This window comes from Ischnura elegans (assembly GCF_921293095.1).
Source record: "Ischnura elegans chromosome 13 unlocalized genomic scaffold, ioIscEleg1.1 SUPER_13_unloc_1, whole genome shotgun sequence".
Lineage (NCBI taxonomy): Eukaryota > Metazoa > Arthropoda > Insecta > Odonata > Coenagrionidae > Ischnura > Ischnura elegans.
The window spans coordinates 15,497,589-15,519,921 of NW_025791657.1; the positions used below are offsets into that span (position 1 = coordinate 15,497,589).

The 22,333-nt window shown below is 40.6% G+C and overlaps 2 protein-coding genes across 2 annotated transcripts in view; one reads left to right on the forward strand and one right to left on the reverse strand.

The window, feature by feature from the left end:
- LOC124172237 (zinc finger protein 260-like) overlaps nt 1-16,071 on the forward strand; it is a 32,323-nt gene extending 16,252 nt beyond the window's left edge. Inside the window, exons 6-7 of the mRNA XM_046551655.1 lie at nt 1,649-1,721; nt 15,220-16,071. Coding sequence (XP_046407611.1) covers nt 1,649-1,721; nt 15,220-15,959 — 813 coding nt within the window. The 3' untranslated portion in view covers nt 15,960-16,071. The remainder of the gene's footprint in view (nt 1-1,648; nt 1,722-15,219) is intronic.
- Nucleotides 16,072-21,394: 5,323 nt separating this feature from the next.
- On the reverse strand, nt 21,395-22,207 carry LOC124172105. The gene has a single exon (XM_046551510.1). The coding sequence runs from the start codon at nt 22,205-22,207 to the stop codon at nt 21,395-21,397; it is 813 nt and encodes a 270-aa protein (XP_046407466.1).
- Between the last annotated feature and the right edge of the window lie 126 nt (nt 22,208-22,333).

A 22,333-nucleotide genomic window follows, 5' to 3' on the forward strand; every position in this document is an offset into this window, starting at 1 on the left:
CAGCACTGGTTTCCATGAGGCGCTCTCTCCATGAACCATGACACTGGCTACACTCTGAGCGAGGAAAAAGGCAGGAAGCTCTCGACCAATCACCGAATACCTGCCCCGGTTGATACCACCATCATCCATCTATAAGGAGGACAAATTTTTAAGACTCCACATGCCCTGAAGACGATGGACAACTCGCCCATCGAAACGTCGGCCGAGATGGAGTTGGAGAACCAAACCCGGTGGAAATCCCGTGTAACCTTCCACATTTCTATGCGCTGGGAAAGCCTACGATCACTTTTCAATTATTTTTTGTGCTAGGTTATTTCTGTTGTAGATCTCTTCCATAAACTCTTTTGACGTCTCTATTTCATCTTCACTTTTAATCAAGGGATGTCGATCTTGCTCTTGATAGCTTTGCATTTGGGGATCTGCTGCTTGGCTTGGTTCCTTTCTATTCTACACAGTAGGGGTGCAGTGAAGAATAAAGGATATGGGGGGTTTTAGGCACAAATTATACTTAGGGGTGTGGGTGTATTGCATGCACGCCAGGGTAAGCAGTAGTTGCGGGTGCCCTCCTTCAGAAAATTTTTAAGAATAAAGGTTCAAAATGGCAGGTTTTATGGCCTTCTGAGGAGTATTTGATTAATCCTATCACTATTACATAAGTAGTTTGATCCAAATAAGTAAAATGAATTAAACTCAAAAATTTCTCTGAGCTCTGGGGGGGTTTTAACCCCCAAAACCCCCCCTCGCTGCACCACCACTACACACAGCCTATACTTTTTCACATGAGAGGTTATTCTGCTAGTCTGTCTCATCTGCATTTGTGTAGTTTCTTTTTTCTTTGAAATGTAATTTCTTCCTTGTTTTGTATAGTCTAGTTGTCCTTCTTCTGTTTTTCCAATCTTGCACTTTCATCTGTCTTCTATGAAATCAAAGACTTCTGCTGTGATAATACCCTTTTTTCGAACTGATGGCGGCTGACCTTGAGCGCGCTCGAAACCCACCCTCTCTTCCAGCCAATCACAGAAGAGCAACAGGAGAGAAAGTGTGTAGGAGCCCGCAGTCTCTCTCCGAACTCCGTGCAGTGCAGATTGCTCTCCAGCTAGCAGTGTTGCCAAATCGAATCGCTCAGCGTTCGTCCGAGTACCTTCCGCCGCCCCCCGAAAGTATGGTTATTCTCAAGGCTGGCAACGCTGGTCGGCCGGATGGAGGGGAAAAGGGAAGGGGATGGAGGGGAAGGGAGAGGCGGAAGGGCCAGCGCTTCTGATTGGCTACTTGCTATTTTCCACCCAGCCGCCATCAGTTCAGAAAAATAGTATAATGGATTTTGTGAGTTTTGGGCGGTCATCCATCTTTTCAGCAAGCGGTCACTCAATTTTATGCAAGCCATTGGTAGCTAGAGGCTCCGGAAAATCATCTTCTTGCCATGTTTTTCTTTTACTTCTCCCGAAAAAGGAAATGGGTGTTTGAACTGGAATTTGTATGGTAAAATAATTGTTTCTTTTTTGTTAGCTAATGGTAAGGAGAATATTAAACTCAAAATATGCCCTACAAAAGAAGGCATTTAGTTATTTTTAGGGGATGGTTATATGTTAATTGTCATCGGTTTCTTTTTGCATTGCTGAATTTTGGGAATTCCATTTCTTTCTTTCAGGCTACCTTAACTGAGAATGGAGAGTTCATTGAGAATTGGACAATGGCCCATGAGTCTACTGCCGAAGCATCAGGTGAGTTCTCTCTTGGGCTGGCTAGTAATAGGTTGGTTTATTATTAATTTTAATGCCTAAATCGAAAGATCATTACTCATGGAGTGCGCATTTCACACTTTTACATTTGCAAATGACGATATCTATTTTTTGCAATCAATTGAAAAGTGAAAATTTTCAAGCACGCGAAAACGCGACAGCTAAGTAGGAATGATGGTAAAAGTCCGTGTGACGTATTTCTGGTTCCAGCTGCCGGCGTGTGGGGTGACCTTGGGGCAAGGCTTGAGCGCTGATACGATGCAGGCTGCTAGCAGGTAGCTGAGTACCCTGCTAGTAGGTAGCCCTTGGCTTAAATGAGGATTATTATTCCCCTATCGAACGAAGGAAACTTTCCGAACTTAGGTATTTTTAATGTGTGATTATTAAGAGATATTTCCCTGAGCTCTGTGCCTCATGCATACATTAATAACCTCAGACGATGTAAAACTCCTATCCTCTCGTGTAGAAACTAGGTCCCTGTGACGTCACATGGAGTGGCATCTCATGGGCGCCAATCTGGCCTTTTTCAAATGAGGATAAAATTGACCCTTGCCATTCGTCTAAACCGGTATTTCTAAAACCAAATAATTTGTGTATTATGAATACACTAATGGCAGGTAAGGAATCGAAATCAATGCATTTCATTTTCTTTGATGAGGGAAACTACCCTATTCTGAAGATAGAGGATTAATTGTAGTTGATAGTAAAGGATGAAGCTCCTGAATCAGTCATCCATTCATGCTTTTTCTTGTTTTTGCTTATTGGTCCATTGCTTTTCTAGTGATATCTAAGAAATCACCAACAGTCTTTGAGCATTCAACCACTCTTTCCAAAGAACTGGAAATATTTTTGTATTTTGGTGGATTGCATCAGTTTTTGCTGTTGAAAATTCTTATTTTCACCTCACTAGTGCAAATGCTTTACCTTTCTCATTGGTTTAAGGCAAAAAAAATTGTCTGGAAATCATCCATGTAGAACGGTTAGAACGAGTCCAGTACCCATGTGTGAATAACAGTTTGTAAAAAATTGGAAACTAGTTCAAATGGCTGCAAATATTACAGTAAACCTTTTCGCACCGAGCTCCTTTGCGGGAAGTTGCTTTTGGCTCTACGAAGGGTTTGAGATTTTCTTTTTCGCCCTGTATGGAGTTTTTTTTCGGCTTGGGACTGACCAGGTAGTCGCTTCCTCCCCTTAATGACCCTTCCTAGCGGGGCCCCGGACCCTTTCCTTGGCAACTGGGCAAATATAATCCTCGATCCTTTTCCCGGAAGGCAGCCCATCCCGGCGTACTTTTGCGGTCAGTTTATTGTTGCCAGTGCAATTTTAATTTTTTTAATTGTTACTGTTGCATTAAATGTCAGTTCATCAATGTATTCCTTTTATTTTGCAATGCCTGTAGAACTTTTAAACGAAGTTCTACAGTTATTTTTAGGGTTTTCAGCAAAACGGCACTATATCATAGCCAAATGAGCTTTTCCGAGAAGAGTGAGGTTATCATCTTCCACGTACATATTTCAGTAGGAGAATACTTACACCAATGAGAGTACTTGCAATATGAGAGTAATTACCTGGGTAGAGCAGTTCTTATTCCTGCAATGGTATGGAATGCTTCTCACAACATGTGTCTACGTAAAACATTCCCTATTGGTACATTAAATTTACGAATTTTTAGGATATGTATTAACCAGTATTTATAGTGAAATTTGTTTATAATACATTTGTATTCAAAGGTTGGTAAGAGGTTATGAAAAATAGCCGCTGTAATTTTGGCTCACGACAAAGAACTGAGAGAATCAAATTTTATTACAATACGAGGGCTTTTTTTTATAGAAGTTAAATCGGATATTCTATCGAATTTCACCTCAAATGTACACTTAGAATGTAGCTAACAGAGTAATTTATATATTTAGATGTAAATCATTACAATATCGCTCCTATAAACTTGCTAGTAAGTTATAAAAATAACAATTAAACATCTAACCTTAGCGTCTCCAAAAATTGTTCTAGGTGATGATCAACTCCATTAATATGAACGCTAGAATTCCGTTTAAAATTTGGAACCAATCAGCTGAACATACAGAATGTAATTACTCGCATTGATTTTCAAAAAATGCAACATTTACGTTTTTAGTTATTCCACCTTATAAACAAATAAGTGACCATGAGCACCTTCCTTGAGTGGGACACTGAGAGCCAGAATGGGCCGAGGTAATCCCCACACGGACAATAGGAAAGGGTCGGACCTCTCGCGCCAAGGGACCCTAATGGCGGTTGGGACCCACTTGGCATGCTTGACCGCGAAACCGTGAAAACACGGCCTTTGGCCCTTTGCTTCGAAAAATTCAAGCCGTGAAAAGCCGGCCTTCCGTCTTTAGCATCAGAAAATTCAGGCCGTGAAATCATGCCCTGCGTAGGGAAGAGGTTAAGGACCTCAAATCCGGATGGCTTGGGACCAAATGGTTTCTGGATTACTGGTTTTTCTGGATTTCTGGTCTTTAAGCCCTTCCCAAAGATGTTTCCCATTTTTATTAACTCCCTTTTGATTTAAAGTAGGACAGGTGAATTCTCCATTTCTCTAAGTCATATAATAAGAGAGTGAAATATAAATAGGAGAGTGAAGCTGATGACTTGTTTCATCACTCTTATATTTCCATAGTTACGTGTGTACATGTGGTCACCTATGACACCTATACATAGACGCTTATGTAGCAAAGTAAGCCATGAGGCATTCTGGTTTTCTGGGTTTCAGGATTCCGTTTCTGAGGTCCTCATCTGTATGTTAGGATTTGGTCAACTTTAATTTGTGGGAGAATTTGTGTGAAACTCTGAAGTGCGCAGTGTGTTATTCAGTTTTTTGAGCAACTGTGCTTTATCAGGTCTAACAGTGAAGTGTGGAAGTGGGCACCTTAGAATGAATGTAAAGGAGGATATAATATGAAATTGAGGAGTACACACTGGAAATCTGTGCAACTAAGGAAGAGCTCAACTCAATTTCTATATCTTTGTTGCACCAGTTTGCTGTAGTAGTTCTGCAGAATAGGGTGGTTTCCTATTATTTTTTTATTGCCTAAATCGAAAGATTATTACTCCTGGAGTATGTATTTCACACTTTTAGATTTTTAAATGATGATATCTATTTTTTGCGATTAAATGAAAAGTGAAAATTTTCAATTGTGTGAAAACGCGACGGCTAAGTATGAATGCTGGGAAAACTCCATGTGACATCATTCTGGTTCCCGCTGCCGTAAGCGAGGTAACCTTGGGGCGAGGCTTTGGCGCAGGATGCTAGCAGGTAGCCGAGTACCCTGCTAGCAGGTACTGCTTGGCTTAATTATGGATTATTAATACCTTATCAAATGAAGAAAACTTTCCGACCTTGGCCAGTTTTAATAGGTGTTTATGAAGGCATGTTTCCCTGAGCTCTGTGCCTCATGCATGCATTGGTAATCTCAGACGATGTAAAACTCCTATCTACTCGTATAGAAACTAGGTCCCTGTGATGTCACGTGGAGTGGCATCGCATGGGTGCCAATCTGGGCTTTTTCAAATTAGGTTAAAATTGACCATTAGCATTCGTCTAAACTGGGATTTCTAAAACCAAATAATTTGTATATTATGAATTTACTAATGGTGAGTAACGAATCACAATCATTGCCTTTTGTTTTCTTTGATGAAGGAAACTACCCTATTATATTGATTGTCCAGTCCAAACAAATGTTTTCTTGTTAGCTAAGGCTTCAAGGTAGTTTTATACACCTAGCCACTCCCCACATACAGCTATAATTGTATGACTTAAAGTATTATTGTTCTGAAACCCAACCCCATTTTCGCAGAAATTATGTGTGAATAATTTGGTGGACAGTACGTCTTATTGCTGTTATGTGTATTTGTTTCATTTGGATATTCTTGTAGCTTTCCAAGCCAGCATAGATTTGACCTTATTCTTGGAAAAATCTGATTTTTTGGGCATAAGCTTATCCTCCTTGTTCAATACCCCTTTTTACGCAATTTCAAGCATTTGGGGGGGGGACTTTCGTGGTATCATATCGCCAACATTGGCTGCATAACAATCCTTACATGCTCGATTACCATTTACTATATTAGTGGCTTTTTTTAAATATGTATGGTTGTGTACATTTGTGTTTGTGAGTAAAAATCCTAGATTATTTATGTATGCAGCAACAGTAAAAGTTATAATGAAACCCAAACATTGTTGTTGTGTCATTGGGTTTGATGTGGACTACGCCGGTATGTACAGGCATATTAAGATATTGTCAGATAAAGTAGAACATCCTGGCTTGTCATGGATATAAAGGATAGAATCATTGACAATGCTGTAATTTTGTAATGAATGCAAGGTATTAGTGATTGCAAATGTCAATTGCTTGGGTATCAATTGCGGATTTTGTTTTTGTGCATTTCAAAACCATACATAAAGTAATTGTGCTATAGGCCGGCCCTTATTTTTCATAATTGCAAAAAGATGTTTTCCTAGTCTCAAAATAATTCAAATGAGGTATGTATTCACGTGTTAAAATTTGGTTACTTTAAAATAATGGTAACCCAACCCCCAAGGGACCTAAGCACTGAGGACCTTCTGTTGGAAAAAAAAATCAGCCGTCGCAGAACACGCCGCAACAGGACATGACATCAAGGCTACCAACGTAGAAGTCTTGGCGAAAGAAAGACACTTCAAAACCAGAAAAATAAGGGAGGCCCTTGAGATAAGAAAACACCGGGATAATTTCAACAGAGACCAAGGGCAACGCATCAGCACATCCTGGCTTCCAATAATTGCCAAATCTTTCTCGAAAGCCCCAAACCTACCCCCCACCCCAACCTTCCTGAGAATATATATTCACGCGCACGAAGAAAAAGTGTCATCGCCCTGATGAAGTCTCCAGAAGCAGGGACGAAACTGTTGGAATTTTAATTTGTGACACGGGTAAACCCAAAAATAAGGATCTAAAGACCTTCTGTTGAGTTTTTAGGGGCCAGGAAAGTGCTATCCCTATGTAAAACGTAAAAGTAAAGCCTTTTTAGGCTGATTTTCTGTTTATTTTGACCTATCTTTAAGCATTTAGGAGATATGGTTTGTCGTAATGCAATCCACCCCCCAGGGCACCACACAGCTCCGCAGAACCACAGAGGTATGGCCTGCACCACTTACAAGAGACTTCCCGTTACCTCCTCCCCTCCCTCGACAAAGTCTTTGATCCCACTGGCGAGATCTAGCCTCTGAAGAAATGTGCTTACGTTAGAGAGAATGTAATTGCCATGAAAATATTTCCAATCCAAGTGATCAATTAATTTTCACTCTGTCCATGAATTTCAGTACATCTCAATCCAGGGATGCCGACTTACAAAAAATATTGGGGGGGCCCAAACCGGGAATCTTGCCCTGGTAAATTTTATGAGTTGTGAGTTTTAAGTTTTTTAAGCATTTAACACATTCACTGCTGGGCTAAATTTCTTTAGTCTCCCCGATGGCTGAAATGTTTTATTTCTTTAATATTCTCTTTTTGACATATAGACACTATATCTAAATACTTTTTTGCATTTTGGACATTGTTTATAAAATAAAACGACTTGCGACACAGTGTCGACTGCCGCCGTGTGAAAGCCCCTAGAAAAGGTTGTGCATATGCAGTCCCGCAATACACGGGAATTCCTGCTTGTTGACATTCGCTATGACATACTGAATTTGTGGCAGGTTTTCTATGCATCCAGTTTCCTATGAATTTGTATACGGGCTCAATAGTTATTGATTATATTAGTGTGAGTCATTTTTATGCTTGCGCAAGCATTCGAAAGTGGCATACGATCATGTGTGCGTAGATCACCGCCGAGAGCGCGTCATAGATTTTTGGGCACACGCAGAATATATCCCATAAAACAACAGGAATACACCAGTGTATCGCTTTATAATTGTTAATCTAGGTTCTTCGCACACGTTCAACCAAATACAAATTTATTCATGAAAAATAAATTATTGCAAAAAAGCGTAAAATGTAAAAAAAATCCATTTTCTCGGTTGGATTTTCCAAATAATGTTACTTTGCCAGATTCTCTCATATTCATGTCAGATCAATTAGTTAAGTTTATGGTGAACTAAAGATATATACTTGAGATTCAAATCAATTTTACAGTAACGTTACACATTTTGTACCATCCATTACTTTTGGACATTGAAACAAAGTATACTTTCCAGAAACATTAATATTTATTTCAACATTCTTATGAACACATTCTTGCAAGAGACAAATGTATAATTATAAATTACAAATAGGTAAGATGATTTTTACAAAGAACAATATGTAAAAATATCAGTACAGTCTTTCATTTATAGCTATGAAATCGTGCATAACAGCTTTCAAGACATAATCCTGGTTTGCCTGGACATAGATCGCAGTAATAGCTCGACTCTATCCGCATATTTGCATTTTTACAGATGATACATCTCTTTCTCATTTTTCTATTTTTTTCATTCCGGGGAACATGTTTCGGAATATGGATGTTTTTTGACTTGGGATTTTCTGCCCAAGATTCAAGAGGTGGACGATGTTGATAAATCAGTGATTGAATCACACTATCCCGAAATTGCAAGAGAGTCAATTTTTCATTATTGCTGAAAATATTATACAGTATATAAAGGCATTGTTAAGTATAACGTGGAATATGTGAACGCCAACTTTGGCATACCAGCGAAGAGTTTTTCTTTCACACGGGTAGTATGCTAATAATTGGTCACATCTGTTGACCCCTCCCATAAACTCGTTATATTTTAGGACAGCCTCAGGTTTTTGAGTAACCTTACCAGAGTGGGATTTGTGTTCAGACATACGGGCGCCGAACTCCGAGGACACAATTAGAACGTCACGTTTGTCTCGCCATTTGAGAACACAGATGCCATTGTTAGAGTAAGTTGCTTCTACATTACCGGGCTTTAACTTTTTTTGCACTAAATCTGATGGGTTACCTTTCTGGTTCGCCTTCAAAGTTCCTGTTACGTATGTTTTACGATCAAGACTGTAAGCTGTTAGACCAACCCCAAAATAATAATTATCCATATATATTGCATGGCCTACATCTAAGTGATCTTTTATAAGGTGTTTCACAACCTTTTCAACATGGCCCGATCCACCTACTACCTTATCAGCCGAACCACAATATATTCTAAATTTTAATAAGAGTCCGTTAGGCTGTGTCAGCATGTATAGTTTGCTGCCATATTTGTACCTCTTATTCTGGATATATTGCCTGAAGAAAAGGCGTCCCCGCCATAACAACATTGACTCATCTATGCTCAACTCTTTAGACGGGTAATAACTGTCTGACATTCTTTGATGAAATAACTCTACCAATGGGTTGATTTTGAAAAGTGGGTCTGACGGTTTAGGTTCACCTTGCTGAGGACTTCTCGAAAAGTGAAGAGTTCTAAGAATAAGTAAAAATTTGTCGCGCCCCATGGCATTTCGGAAAAGGGGAAAGTTATACACCGAATTTTTCATCCAATAATGTGCAAAACTGGGTACATGAATATGACCAGAAAGATAAAGCAAACCCAAGAAAACCTCAAAATCATCACGGTTGATATCATTCCATCCATTTATGCGAGCTTTAGGTGATACATTCTTAGATGACTAATTTTGTTCCTGAAAATTTGTCTGCTGCAATATTAAATCGAATATTTGATCAGAAAAAAGCAAATAAAAATAATCTAGAGGTTTATTTCCTTGAGGAATTATTTTCAACCCAGAATTTCCTGAAAAAGGAATTTGTGCGGAAGGATGCGCATTTTGACACCAAGTGGATATTGATGGTTGCCCTGCTGCAGCTGGTGGTACATTTACAACAGCTGCACCGTGATTTTGGGACACTTAACTCCCGGGAGATGGTATGGCTGGTGGGCTAGCTGACATCACGGTTGTTACGGCAATAGATGGAGTTGCATTTGGAAAAAAATCAACATCACCGGCCTCTTCTTCATCATCATCATCACCTTCCTCATCTTCATCGGTGTATTCCACTGGGCTGGATTTCGAATCAGAATTGAGATCCTCCTCCCTGTCAGAATTCTGCAACGCATCGAGTAGCTCCTCGTCTGTCTATTGCTTTTTGACCAGCCCATGGGATTTTTTTTCTTAGGTAGAGGCGATCCGAACAGCAGGCCACTTGATAAGGGTCCAGGCGACGTCAGTGCAGAGGAAGTGCCAGGAACAACGAGAGATGGCTCGTCATAAAAGTTCAAGGAATTAGATAAATGCCGTTTGACGCCATTTTTTGGTTGATCCATGTCTTAAAAAATCATTGAAAAATAATCCAATGTAATGAATCCATGATTCAATGAGTGCAAATATACAGAATAATACTTCATTATTACTCGTTGCAAAAAGATATTATGATATCGTATATAAGTTTATCAAATCACACCAAATATTTATAAGAAAAGAAGTAGAACTTAACTTTTTCAACGGTAATTACCGTTGAAAAAGTGGACTGAGCAGGAAAAAAAAACAAGACGACCACTGCCGGTAATATCCTTCTGTCTTGACGGGATCAGAGCAAACACTGAACTAAATTTTTCTCCTTGGCAAAAAGGGTCGGGCCTTTGAAGGTGGGGTACACTACATTGACACATTTTGTATCGATGTCCAAAAAACACCTCCACGAAAAAAATTGTAAACATAGTGCGCAAACACGTTATAAGATACGAAAATGTTACACGATCCGGGCAAAAAGGATTGAATTAAATACAAATTAATGTCTACCAAGTGAAATGGATCTAAATAAAATGTATGCGGTAATAAAATCTGAAAAAAAAATTCACGAGCCAATGAACCCACCTTACCAAATAAGTATCTTGGCCGGCAACAAAAAACTCTAAACTCACGGCGGAAAACACCGGAACTATCTGTCGACTTTTCTGAGGGCTGAGAATGCATCGGAAAGAAATTCGCTGCAAGCGAAACCAATACGGGCACCAAAAATGTAAAGCAGTCAACAGCGATGCACCGTCGACGCCGGCCGGCAGAAACAAACTTGCCACGCGACACTGTGTCGTACGCCGCAGTGAACGTGTTAAGAAGAGTCATATGATCAACATCAGAACCCTGATAACTCGAATCTTTATACCTGGACACTCTGGGGAAAATCGACAAGCCTGGCACATCTTTTCCTCACACCCATAAAGAATTTTTGAGGGGGCTTAGGCCACCTCAGGCCCCATGGAGTTGGCGCCAATGTATCAACCAAAATAAAATACCGTAAACACAGGCTGCTTGAGCCCAAAACTGAGAAATGAAGTTTGGTTCTCTGCGTGCTAAATAGCTCATTAACTGTATGGTATGTTGTTGTTATAAATACAACTAGTACACATCTAAAAACTCGCTAACTTTCTTGCTCTGCGGTGCATAAAGAGTTTGGGCTCAAGTTCACGACAACAATTTTGTCACTGTTTAAATGTTTAAGGACTGGGCCACCTATTAACTGCTTCTTATTTTTAACACGTTGCGTATACGGATGGCGAGAATTCTCTTCATTTTTTTCCCGAACGTTCCGGATGGATGACGGAGATTCTCGTCATTTAGGCACGTCAACCTAAACAATTTTAAAGCGTACAATACGTATTTGTTAGTATGTTTTCAGTTGTTATTCGTTATTCATAATGAATTGATGCATCATTACGTTTGATTGGGTAAAGTTATATTCTAAACATTAGCTTTTTAGGCATGTTTAAACCAAAGGCATTACGCCCTAATAGGCACATATTTCCAATCTCAACACCCAGAATCGGCATTCCTAGGAATTTAAATACCCCGGAAGGCAACGTATGAAGAAACAAGCAGGGAAGAAGATGGTAATTGGACACAATCTTACTTCACTCCTCAGTATCAGTTTTATTCATTTCTGTGATGCATACTTTGTTTGTCTCCCCCATTAGTCATCCCACCTCACACAACTACTGGATCTTTTGTATTTTTGGCCACTCAAAATGAAGTGAAAGGGCGTTGTTGACCGACAGAAAGAATAAGTTGCTGGTAAAAGAATCGGTGCTTTCAAAGAATCAGTTCCTGATGCTGTTGACTTTCAGTGGTCAAAAAAATCTGTTATATGGATCTATTTACTGAAAAATCGACTTAAGGCCGTATCACACTAGCGACTGCGACCGCCGCTGCGACCGCGATTTCGGCTGCGGCTGCGACTGCACCCCATCACACATTGCGGCCGACGCCACGATCGCGCATGCGCACGTATGAACGTTTCTGCTTGTGGCTTGTTTGTTTACGAAAGCCCAAAGAATAGATAGAGAGCAGCAATTGTTGAAAATGTTCCTTAAATATGTTAAAACGTACTTCATTTTCATTCACCTGTGTACTCGGGTGCAATATCCAATATACTGGGCTTCCATCTTCACTTTAAAAATCCGAGTATCTCAGCGTTATCTTATAACCTTCTTGAACTTCCCTCGCTACGGTAACCAAAAAAAACAAACACGTCTGCCGCAAGCGCGCGAGATTGAAATGGAGCTCTCTGATTGGCTGCGACTGCCTCGCTCTGATTGGTCGACGGGCCAGTCGCGGTCGCAGCCGCAGCGCCGGCCGCAGTCGCTAGTGTGATACGGCCTTTAGGCACCCTTCAAAACCTATGGTTCGACATGTTGGTTGTCACAATGGCCAGACAATTAACTCTATGACCTTTGACCTCCGTATTAACCTTGGAGGTCAATTAGTGAATAATACGGGTATTTTGGACAAAACCAATGACTTGGGTACACTATGAAACCCATAGATCGACACCTTTGTTGGTATGCTATAATTTTTTCCACCCTTATGACCTTATAAAGTAAATAAAAGGGGGATCGGGTTGGTGTGGTGGCTAGAGTGTTGGCTTCCCACCCAGCGGGCTTGGGTTCAAATCCTGGAAGTGGCAGAGAATTTTCAGAGACTGCCCGATCCGTGCTTGAGTGTTGTGTGGAGGACATTTCAAGCGCAACACTCTGTCCGTCGGATGGGACGTTAAGCCGTGGTCTCCGTGCCACCTTTTGTTAAGAGAAGGCTAATACCGATGCCGAGTTTCTCTCCACCCTTCCTTCCATACCCTACCCTCATGGCGCAAATGACCTCAGCTGTCCGTCGCCTCTTCCAAATACCATTCCATACCAGTAAATAAAAGTGTTATTTTTGGGTTTTTCGTGTCCGAAAACACAAGAATTGACATGTTGGTCAATGAAATTCTTCTATCTTTTTCTATATCGATTTGTTAAGCATTGAAACCCCGTAAGGCAAATTCGAATTTTTGGTTTGGACCCACATTGTGAGGTCAAAAGGTCAAAATTGTAAAATTTTGCTTACTCTCAACAAAACTTAGGACCTTTCCCGATAAGTGTGCCAATTTTCATGAATATTGCTCGATGCAAAGATACTAAAATTGCTGGTCAAAAATGACACATGGCCCTTGAGACAGTCTGTACTTAAAACATATAAAATGACTATGCCAAAGAAAACAATGTTTGCCCATTTTTGAAAATAATGATTAGAGGTTAAAAATTTTGGTTCAAGTACCCTATGTTTACAGTACATTTTCAGTGTATTTCTAATCTTTCACTATCACCCCATATTTGGCAGTTTAGCGTCTTTGTGCACATTAGGGGTTGTGCCACAATGAAAATTCACAGTTAGTAAAAGCTTTTGAAAGCTCACTTCCTTCTACGTGACTGACTTAAAATCTTGGAATAGTTTCACCCATTTACCACTTGGGGTCCACGAATAATTTGCAAAGCATTGTTGGATATTCATCCCATTCTTGCAGGGGCACATCAAAGAATGCAGTGCATATTTATAATGTATTAAATAGCTTTCTCGAAGTATTAAGTCAAAATTTTATATAGATACCTTAGTCGTGTCTTTATGTTTATAGAATGCCTTTTAGGTTGATCATATTTTCCCTCGCCAGTCCTCAAATGGCATATTGCGTTTTCCACATCACACCTAGAAAAGGATCTGTCAAAGATTTACAGGGAGGGGATGTAGGGGAAGTCTCTAGTAAGTGGTGCGGGCCGTACCTCTGCGATGCGGCGGTGCGGTGTGGCACCCTGGGGGGTGGATTGCACTACGACGAAAGATATCTCCTAAGTGCGTAAAGATAGGTCAAAACAAACAGAAAATCAGTCTCAAACTCAATTTGGAGTCCTCAGTACTTGGGGCCTTGGGGGATGGATTGGCATTATTTTAAAGTAACCAAATTTTAACATGTGAATGTAAACCTCATTTGAATCATTTTGAGACTAGGAAAATGTAACTTTTTGCAAATCTGAAAAATAAGGGCTGGCCTATTGTGCAGTCTCTGCTATGATGTGATAAGGTTAGAATAGACTTGAACAGTAAGATTTGTGATTTACCGTTGAAGGTATGAAGACTTCACCATGTTCTACTGTAATGGATTGTTTCATGATAAAAAATTCATTGAATTTATAGGTTTTCGAGCAGTCATTTTGTTCATTCTCCAAATCAGTTTGCAATTTTCCACTTTTTACAATTGTTGGTTGCTTTAAACTTTCAATGTATTCTGAGTTTTATGAAAATTTAACCTGGAGAAATTCAAAATTCCAATAATAGATTGTGTAGTGAGGGCAGCTTCAGGAAATGGGTAAATTATATGGGATGACTATCAGTGGACTAAATGTAAAGCGATAATCTTTCTCATTCATAGTTTGGTTCAAATAAGGTCTTCAAATGGACAGCATCAGGAAGTGAAATAGATTTTGAGATACCTTTACTTATGAATCAGACTAGACTGTGAATGTTGACTAAACTTGATGGTGATTATGGGGAATGTATTCTTTTTTATTGCAGAGCATGTTAAAAATCAAACTGATTTTGTAATTCCAGAGCTACCAAATTTTTGAGAGAATTGTTCAAAGAAGTGTCCCATGGGTTTACAATGCTCCTTCAATGGAGAAAAATTAAGTACTTAATATTTTTTATTGATGCTCATCTGAAATGCCTCAAAATTGAATCATTGTAATTGTAAGTGATTCATGCAGCAAGTGTTGGTCTAATCCAAAATATTCAATTAAACATAAATCATTTGCAATTTTTAATATAACCTTTGGAATATAAAAAATAAGACAATCATTTCCCCACAATTTTGCCTTGTAAATGAGCAAATCTTAAAATGGCTCTGATTCCATTTTACGTAAGCAATCATGAGCCAGATATATCAGATATGAATGGAAGCATTGCTTTTATGTTTTGGTAAAATTATGAAAACATTTTAATTAACAGAAATTATAAACACCTTTTTAACTTTTCCTTATATTTTGCCTACATACCATCTAAGTTTGTGATCCATTAAAGTAGCCACCTCTTTATCAATAAAAGTTATTTCTTATCCCTCCAAGTATTATTTAGGCAACATGTCAATAAATTATACATTTCAAATCCGATTGTGATAATGTTAATGTGAAATTCTTCTTCAGGGCTCCCATCTCCTGAAAGATCGCACATGAAGACGTCATCAGCTTCACGCCTGCAGGGAGAAAGAGATGCAAGGATTGGTCAAAGTTATGGCTTTCTTGCACCCTCAACCTCAGGAACACTCAATGAATCCGAATCTGGAGCATGTCACGCGGAGGAAGGAAGGAATGTGACTGATAAAGACTTGAAAATATGTGGTGTACTTCTCCCTGTTGTGTTAACACCGTGCGTATTTCCTGATGACGGACCGTACTACGCGAAACACATTCAAGAATCTGAAACCAGTGGAAAAGGCAGTGAAATGCATGCGGAAGGAAAGCCTTATGCGTGCAACATATGTTCAGATCGTTTCTCTCAGAGTAGTGACCTCTCCAAACACATGAAAAGGCACGACGCTCGCAGGCGTCATTCGTGCAACGTCTGCGGCTACTCTTGCGATCGTAAAAACAACCTTGCCGTACACATGCGAACTCACACGGGCGAAAGACCTTTTCCTTGTGATGTTTGCGGTAAGGCTTTCACTACAAAGAAAGCCCTCAAAATGCACTGTCGCTCACACACCGGAGAGAAACCTTACGCATGCGGAATTTGCAATAAGTGTTTCTATGCAAATGGTGACCTCACCAAACACATGCGGAGTCACACCGGGGAAAAACCATACTCTTGCAGTCTCTGCAAAAAATCTTTCTCTCTCAAGTCCAGCCTCGACAGGCACAACCATACTCACACCGGAAAGATTTAATCCGTGAAACAATGGGGGGGTGGTTTCCCATGATTTTTGTACTGAAAAATAATTTAACCCATTTAACTACCAAATTTGTTTTTTTTATATTTTTTTACTTTATTTGTGTCCGTCCACATCCCAATAGCAGGGTTCCCACTCAACCGTGAAAACCCTAAACCGGTGAATGAGCCGTGAATTTTGTGTACCGTGAAAAAGCCGTGAATTTCGTCGTGAAACCTTAAAAATATCTCAAACTTGATTTTAGACCTACGGTTGGGAGAGCAAAAGTTAAATTTCGGTCATGTTTCAAGGCCATTCATGCGCTGACACTGTCCACGCATTTATCTGCTCACGAATATTCTAAGCACAATAGGGTAGTTTCCTTCATCAAAGAAAACGAAAGACATTGATTGCGATTCGTTACCCACCATTAATGTATTCATAGTACACAAATTATTTGGTTTTTGAAATACCGGTTTAGACGAATGGCATGGGTCAAATTTTATCCTCATTTGAAAAAGGCCAGATTGGCGCCCATGCGATCCCACTCCGCATGACGTCACAGGGACCTAGTTTCTACACGAGAGGATAGGAGTTATACATCGTCTGAGGTTACCAATGCATGCATGGGGCACAGAGCTCAGGGAAACATGTCTTAATAATCACCTATTAAAACTGGCTAAGTTCGGAAAGTTTTCTTCGTTTGATAAGGTATTAATAAACCTTTTTTAAGCCAAGCGCTAGCATTCAGCAAGGTACTCAGCTATCCGCTAGCATCCTGCGACGTATCAGCGCTAAGCCTCGCCTCAAGGTCACCTCACCGGGCGGGAGGGGGAACCAGATATACGAGGTACGGAGATATTTCCCGGCATTCATACTTGAGCGTCGCGTTTTCGCGCGCTTGAAAATTTTCACTTTTCATTTAATCGCGAAAAATAGATATCGTCATTTAAAAATCTAAAAGCGTGAAATACGTACTCAAGGAGAAATAATCTTTCGATTAAAGCAATAAAAAAATAATAGGAAACCACCCTATTACGGGGTCCATGTGCCATGATAACACATCGACCTTAAGCCCGTACCAAAACCGGAAGACTGGTAACCAAATCGTTCATTAACCCTGGCCAAAACTCAGACAATTCTTAATTTCCCTGGCACCCTGATCCCTCCATGTTCTCGTTCACAACCTTTAGCGGGAGCTGAATTTTGTTAACTATAGGTGACGTCAGGAGAGATAGCACTTTCATTGTTGCGTATGCATTCGCGGCATCTGTCGCGTTTGTTAAATTATTAGTTAACGTGCGGCCGATGATTGTCACGCGTTCAATATCTCTACCTAAAATAGTTTGTCCTAAAACCATGAATTTGACGACATCGAGACCGTGTAAACCTGGAAAAATCCGCGAATTTTATATTTTAGTTTGAGTGGGAACCATGCAATAGATAGGAAAACACGCATTTTGAAACTCACGACCACGATGTCAACCGTGAGCCCCAGACGGGGTCGAGGTGTTTGTGTTCGTTGTTCCCAAGTGACGCACATTTGCAATAAAAAAACGTCGATTACACTATCGTATACTAACCAGGAATGATGAAAAATCGACCCTGTTGTAGAATAGCCACGGCGAACCACGTCTTTTATGCTGTCAGAAGTCACCTTTTCCCTACACGACCAAAAAAACGGAGACCTCTGAGCGGAAAAGAGCTCGTGTGCACATGTCAATGCATCCACGTGATCATCTCATGTCTCCTTTCACAAACGACATCCTGTTATAAGTCGCAAAGGTCCTATTTCTATATATTGGTCACAGGTGGCGGTGCTATGTAGTTTAAAGTACCGGGTCCCCATTTGAGGACCAAGGCAGTTAATGGGTTAAAATTGTGGATGATGGTGAGTAAACGGTATTGAACAAATTCTTCCATTTCGTAAATTTCTAATACTTTAGTGCATTATTTTGTCAATTATGATACAAGGTGATTCACAAGTGTATTAGAACGTATTGGATATATCTGTGAAGGACAACCGGTGACCCAAAGCATATGGATATTGGATAATATTTTATATTCTTGATTATCGAATTAGAATATTATTTTCCTGTTAAATAATTACTCGTTGAAATTTATTTAGAAGGCGCAGCTAAATATTAAAAAAAATTACGTAAGCTTTTTTATATTTAAGTAATCCAGAACATAGTGCTGTTAGTAATGCACGCACGTGCTCTATTCAAGACGTCCGAAAGCCGGAGAAGGTCTCCAGCTTTTCTACGGCAGTACTCGAATTCCAAAATGCCAAACTGTCAAATGCCTTGGCATTCTGTTGGACAAGCGACTTACTGGGGCTAGTCATATAAAATTACAAACAGAAAAATCTTAAGGAATAGGGTGGTTTCCTTATATTTTTTTATTGCCTGAATCAAAACTCTTCCTATTATTACTCCTGAAGTACGTATTTCTTTTAGATTCTTTAATTTTAATATTTATTTTTCGCGATTAAATGAAAAGTGAACGTTTTTAAGCGCGAAAATGCGACGGGTAAGTATGAATGCCGGGAAAAACTCCGCGTGACATCGTTCTGCTTCCCGCTGCCGCAAGTGAGGTGACCTCGGGGCGAGGCTCTGAGCGCTGATACGACCCAGGATGCTAGCAGGTAGCTGAGTACCATCCTAGCTGGTAGTACTTGGCTTAAATAAGGATTTTTAATACTTTTTTAAATGAAGAAAACTTTCCGACCTTAGCCAGTTTTAATAGGTGATTAATAAGACATGTTTCCCTGAGCTCTGCGCCTCATGCATGCATTGGTAACCTCAGACGATGTGAAACTCCTACCCTCTCGTGTAGAAACTCGGTCCCTGTGACGTCACGCGGAGTGGCATCGCATGGGCGGCCTTTTTTCAAATGAGGATAAAATTGACCATTAACATTCGTCTAAACCGGTACTTCTAAAACCAAATAATGTGTGTATTATGAACACACTAATGGCGGGAAACGAATCACAATCAATTCCTTTCGTTTCCTTCGATGGAGGAAACTACCCTATTGTTGGAAGCTTTTTTACCGACAAAGAGACTTTTCATAAGTGTAACGTTTTTGTTATCTTCTCTTGAATCTATTCATGAATATAGTTATTAAACTTCTAAAGAAAATATACTTTAAAACTTGTGAGCAAAAACAACATAAACTAGCCGTCATGACTATTAAATTCCCATTCAACTACCACTCACTGAGCCACTGCCATTAACTGCACAAGTGAGGATCTTGAGTTCTGCCATATCCCCTTCCTCCGGTCTCTTTCTTTTTCTTTCTCAGGCGCCTCCTTTTTTGCCTGCGTCCTTTTCTTCTTTTTGCCGATCTTGAGTCCTGCCGTATCTCTTCCTCCGGTCTCTCAATACACATCTACCTAAGCTTTTCTCCCTATCGTTGTTTCTATGACAGGGCTATCTCTTCCTTCTCTCCATACATGACTCTCCCGTTCTTCTTCCCATTGTCTATGTCGACTCTCCTGTTCTTCTATAACAATTAAATTCGAGTTTAATTTGAGTTGCGTCGGAGAATGTTCACGTGACAATAGGGTGGTTTCCTATTATTTTTTATTGCCTATATCGGAAGATTATTACTCCTGGAGTACGTATTTCACGCTTTTAGATTTTTAAATGACGATATCTATTTTTCACGATTAAATGAAAAGTGAAAATTTTCAAGCGCGCGAAAACGCGACGGGTAAGGAAATCTCTCCGTGTGACGTATTTCTAGTTCCCCCTCCCGCCTTGCGAGGTGACCTTGATCGAGGCTCTGAGCACTGATAGGACGCAGGATGCTAGCGGGTAGCTGAGTACATTGCTGGCTGGTAGTGCTTGGCTTAAAAAAGGTTTATTAATACCTTATCAAACGAAGAAAACTTTCCGACCTTAGCCAGTTTTAATAGGTGATTATTGAGACATGTTTCCCTGAGCTCTGTGCCTCATGCATGCATTGGTAATCTCAGACGATGTATAACTCCTATCTTCTCCTATAGAAACTAGGTCCTTGTGACGTCACGTGGAGTGGCATCGCATGGGCGCCAATCTGGCCCTTTTCAAATGAGGATAAAAATGGACCATTGCCATTCGTCTAAACCGGTATTTCTAAAACGAAATAATTTGTATATTATGAATACAGTAATGGTGGGTAACAAATCGCAATCAATGCCTTTCGGTTTCTTTGATGAGGGAAACTACCCTATTGATGGGAGGCGAACAATGAGGCAAGTGATGGTGGACGGAGATTGTTGTGGACGGAAAGGGTTGGATTGTAATAGTCATGGTGTGCGGATGTGCTTTTTGCTCCCGAGTTTTAAATTATAAAACTTGTTTATAAAGTGTAATTAAATTATTTGTTAAGTTAGAAGTGGAAAAATAAAAAAAAACGTTACAGTAAGTGATGTAAAGGCCGTTTTACACGGTACGCGGAATTGCGTAGGTTAGAGCTGCATTAATTTCTAAAATGGCGTGGAATTGCGCGAATGCATGAACGAAATTAGAACAGGGGTTATATTGCCGCCTCGCATCCACGCATTCTCGCATGTGTTTTAGCAATTCACCGCTTTACACGACTCAATTTTGATTTCGCCTTCACACGTACGTCAGACTGCGCAATTCCGTGTACCGTGTAAAACTGCCTTAAAGAAAGAAGATGAAACGTATTTTATTTGAAAGTAGACCCTTGGGTAGGTATACTTTTGAATGGTTTAGTCCTTATACGCCCGGGTTTGAGAGAAAAAGTATTTAAAACTTTAAAAATACGGTCACAATGAATTTAATTAAATAATATCAATCAGTGTTTCAATGACTGTTTGGTCTAGTGGTAGCGTATTGCACTTTTGTTATGAAAGACCAGGGTACAAGACTCGGAGAGAGTACACTTTTTTCCAGTGCGCCACCGTCTCCATTTTTTTTGTAATCTGATCCATGTTCTTCAGATTTGTTAAATACAGACGTTTTAATTTTTTGTTTGACTGCTTATTTGAGAATAAGCCCCATTTATGTCATTAGCGAACCCTTTCTTCGAATTATTCTTTCCGTCGCCAAGATTCCTCCAAGCAGGAGTTATAAAGCTGGTGCATGGCATCGAAGTGAAGGGAACTTATTTCCAAAGCAAAATATTTTTGAAATACTGTCTTTGAAGGGTTTCCCAACTTCCATATGGGAGAAATATGTCAAATCAGCGTGAACAAATGGGTATACCATTGCTTTGTGGAAGCCGGCAACAGGAATGAGCCGGTGGTGACCCAGAATTTACAAGAAAATACTATTTCTGCGTGATTTCAGTGCCAAAGTGCACATCCGTATGCCAACCGTGTGATGTGTATTTTTACAGGCGAGTAAAGCAGCTTCTCTCATGAATCCAGAAATATGCCTTCCTCCTTCAAGGGAAAATAAATTGGCAAATGTTTGGAGGGGGAAAAGAAATGGAGTAGGTTAGAGATGATAGTCCAGCGGATGCTTTGGGAAACGGACACGCCTCTTAGGGCGGCCACCGGGCAACGTATATTCTGCCCCTGGAGCTGCGGGTGTAGGAGTTGGCCCATCAGCTGTGGGGATGCTGGTAGATGGCAACACCTGGGTTGATGGCTGCCTCTTGGTGGTCGGAATGAGGATTTCACTCCTCTCCTCAGGGATGATTGGCTCCTCGGAGATGCTGTATGCCGGTCTCAGTCTTGCAATTGCAATGTGTACATCGCGGTTTGGCAAACGAACTTTAATGATTTTACTATCCCGCTGCTGGACCTTGTATGGGCCTTTGTAAGGGGACTGGAGGGCACAAAGACTTGCATCATGGCGCACAAAAACGTGGGATGCCGATGGCAGGTTCTTAAAAATGAAAGCATGCCGTGTGCCATGGCGTGCTGCTGGTCGAGGACTCGGGCCTCGAAAGTGTTCCCGGAGCTGGGAGGTGAAATAGGTGGGGTTGGGGCCACTTGTGGGGGAGAGGAATTCTCCTGGAAGACGTAGTGGCACGCCATATACGAGCTCCGCTGGGGTGGCTTGAAGATCCTCCTTCAGCGCAGATCGGAAACCCAAGAGGATTGCTGGCAGTACATCCACCCACTGCTGCGTGTCGTGGCAGCGGATGGCAGATTTTAGTTGGCGGTGGAAGCGCTCCACCATCCCGTTTGCTGCTGGATGATAAGCGGATGTCCTCAAGTGGACTGCACCGGCTATATCGGAGAGTTGGCAGAAAAGGGCACTCTCAAATTGTCTGCCTTGGTCCGTGGTGATTCGCTGAGGCATGGCAAAGCGTGACAATCAATCCCGAAGGAAGGCACGTGCCACAGTTTTGGCGGAGATGTCCTCCACAGGAATGGCCTAAGGCCACCGTGTAAAACGGTCTACACAGGTGAGGCAGTAACCACGGCA

Bases quoted from the DNA above. Each gene is read 5' to 3' on its own strand.
- LOC124172105 (XM_046551510.1), bottom strand. From the start codon at position 22,207: ATGCCTCAGCGAATCACCACGGACCAAGGCAGACAATTTGAGAGTGCC.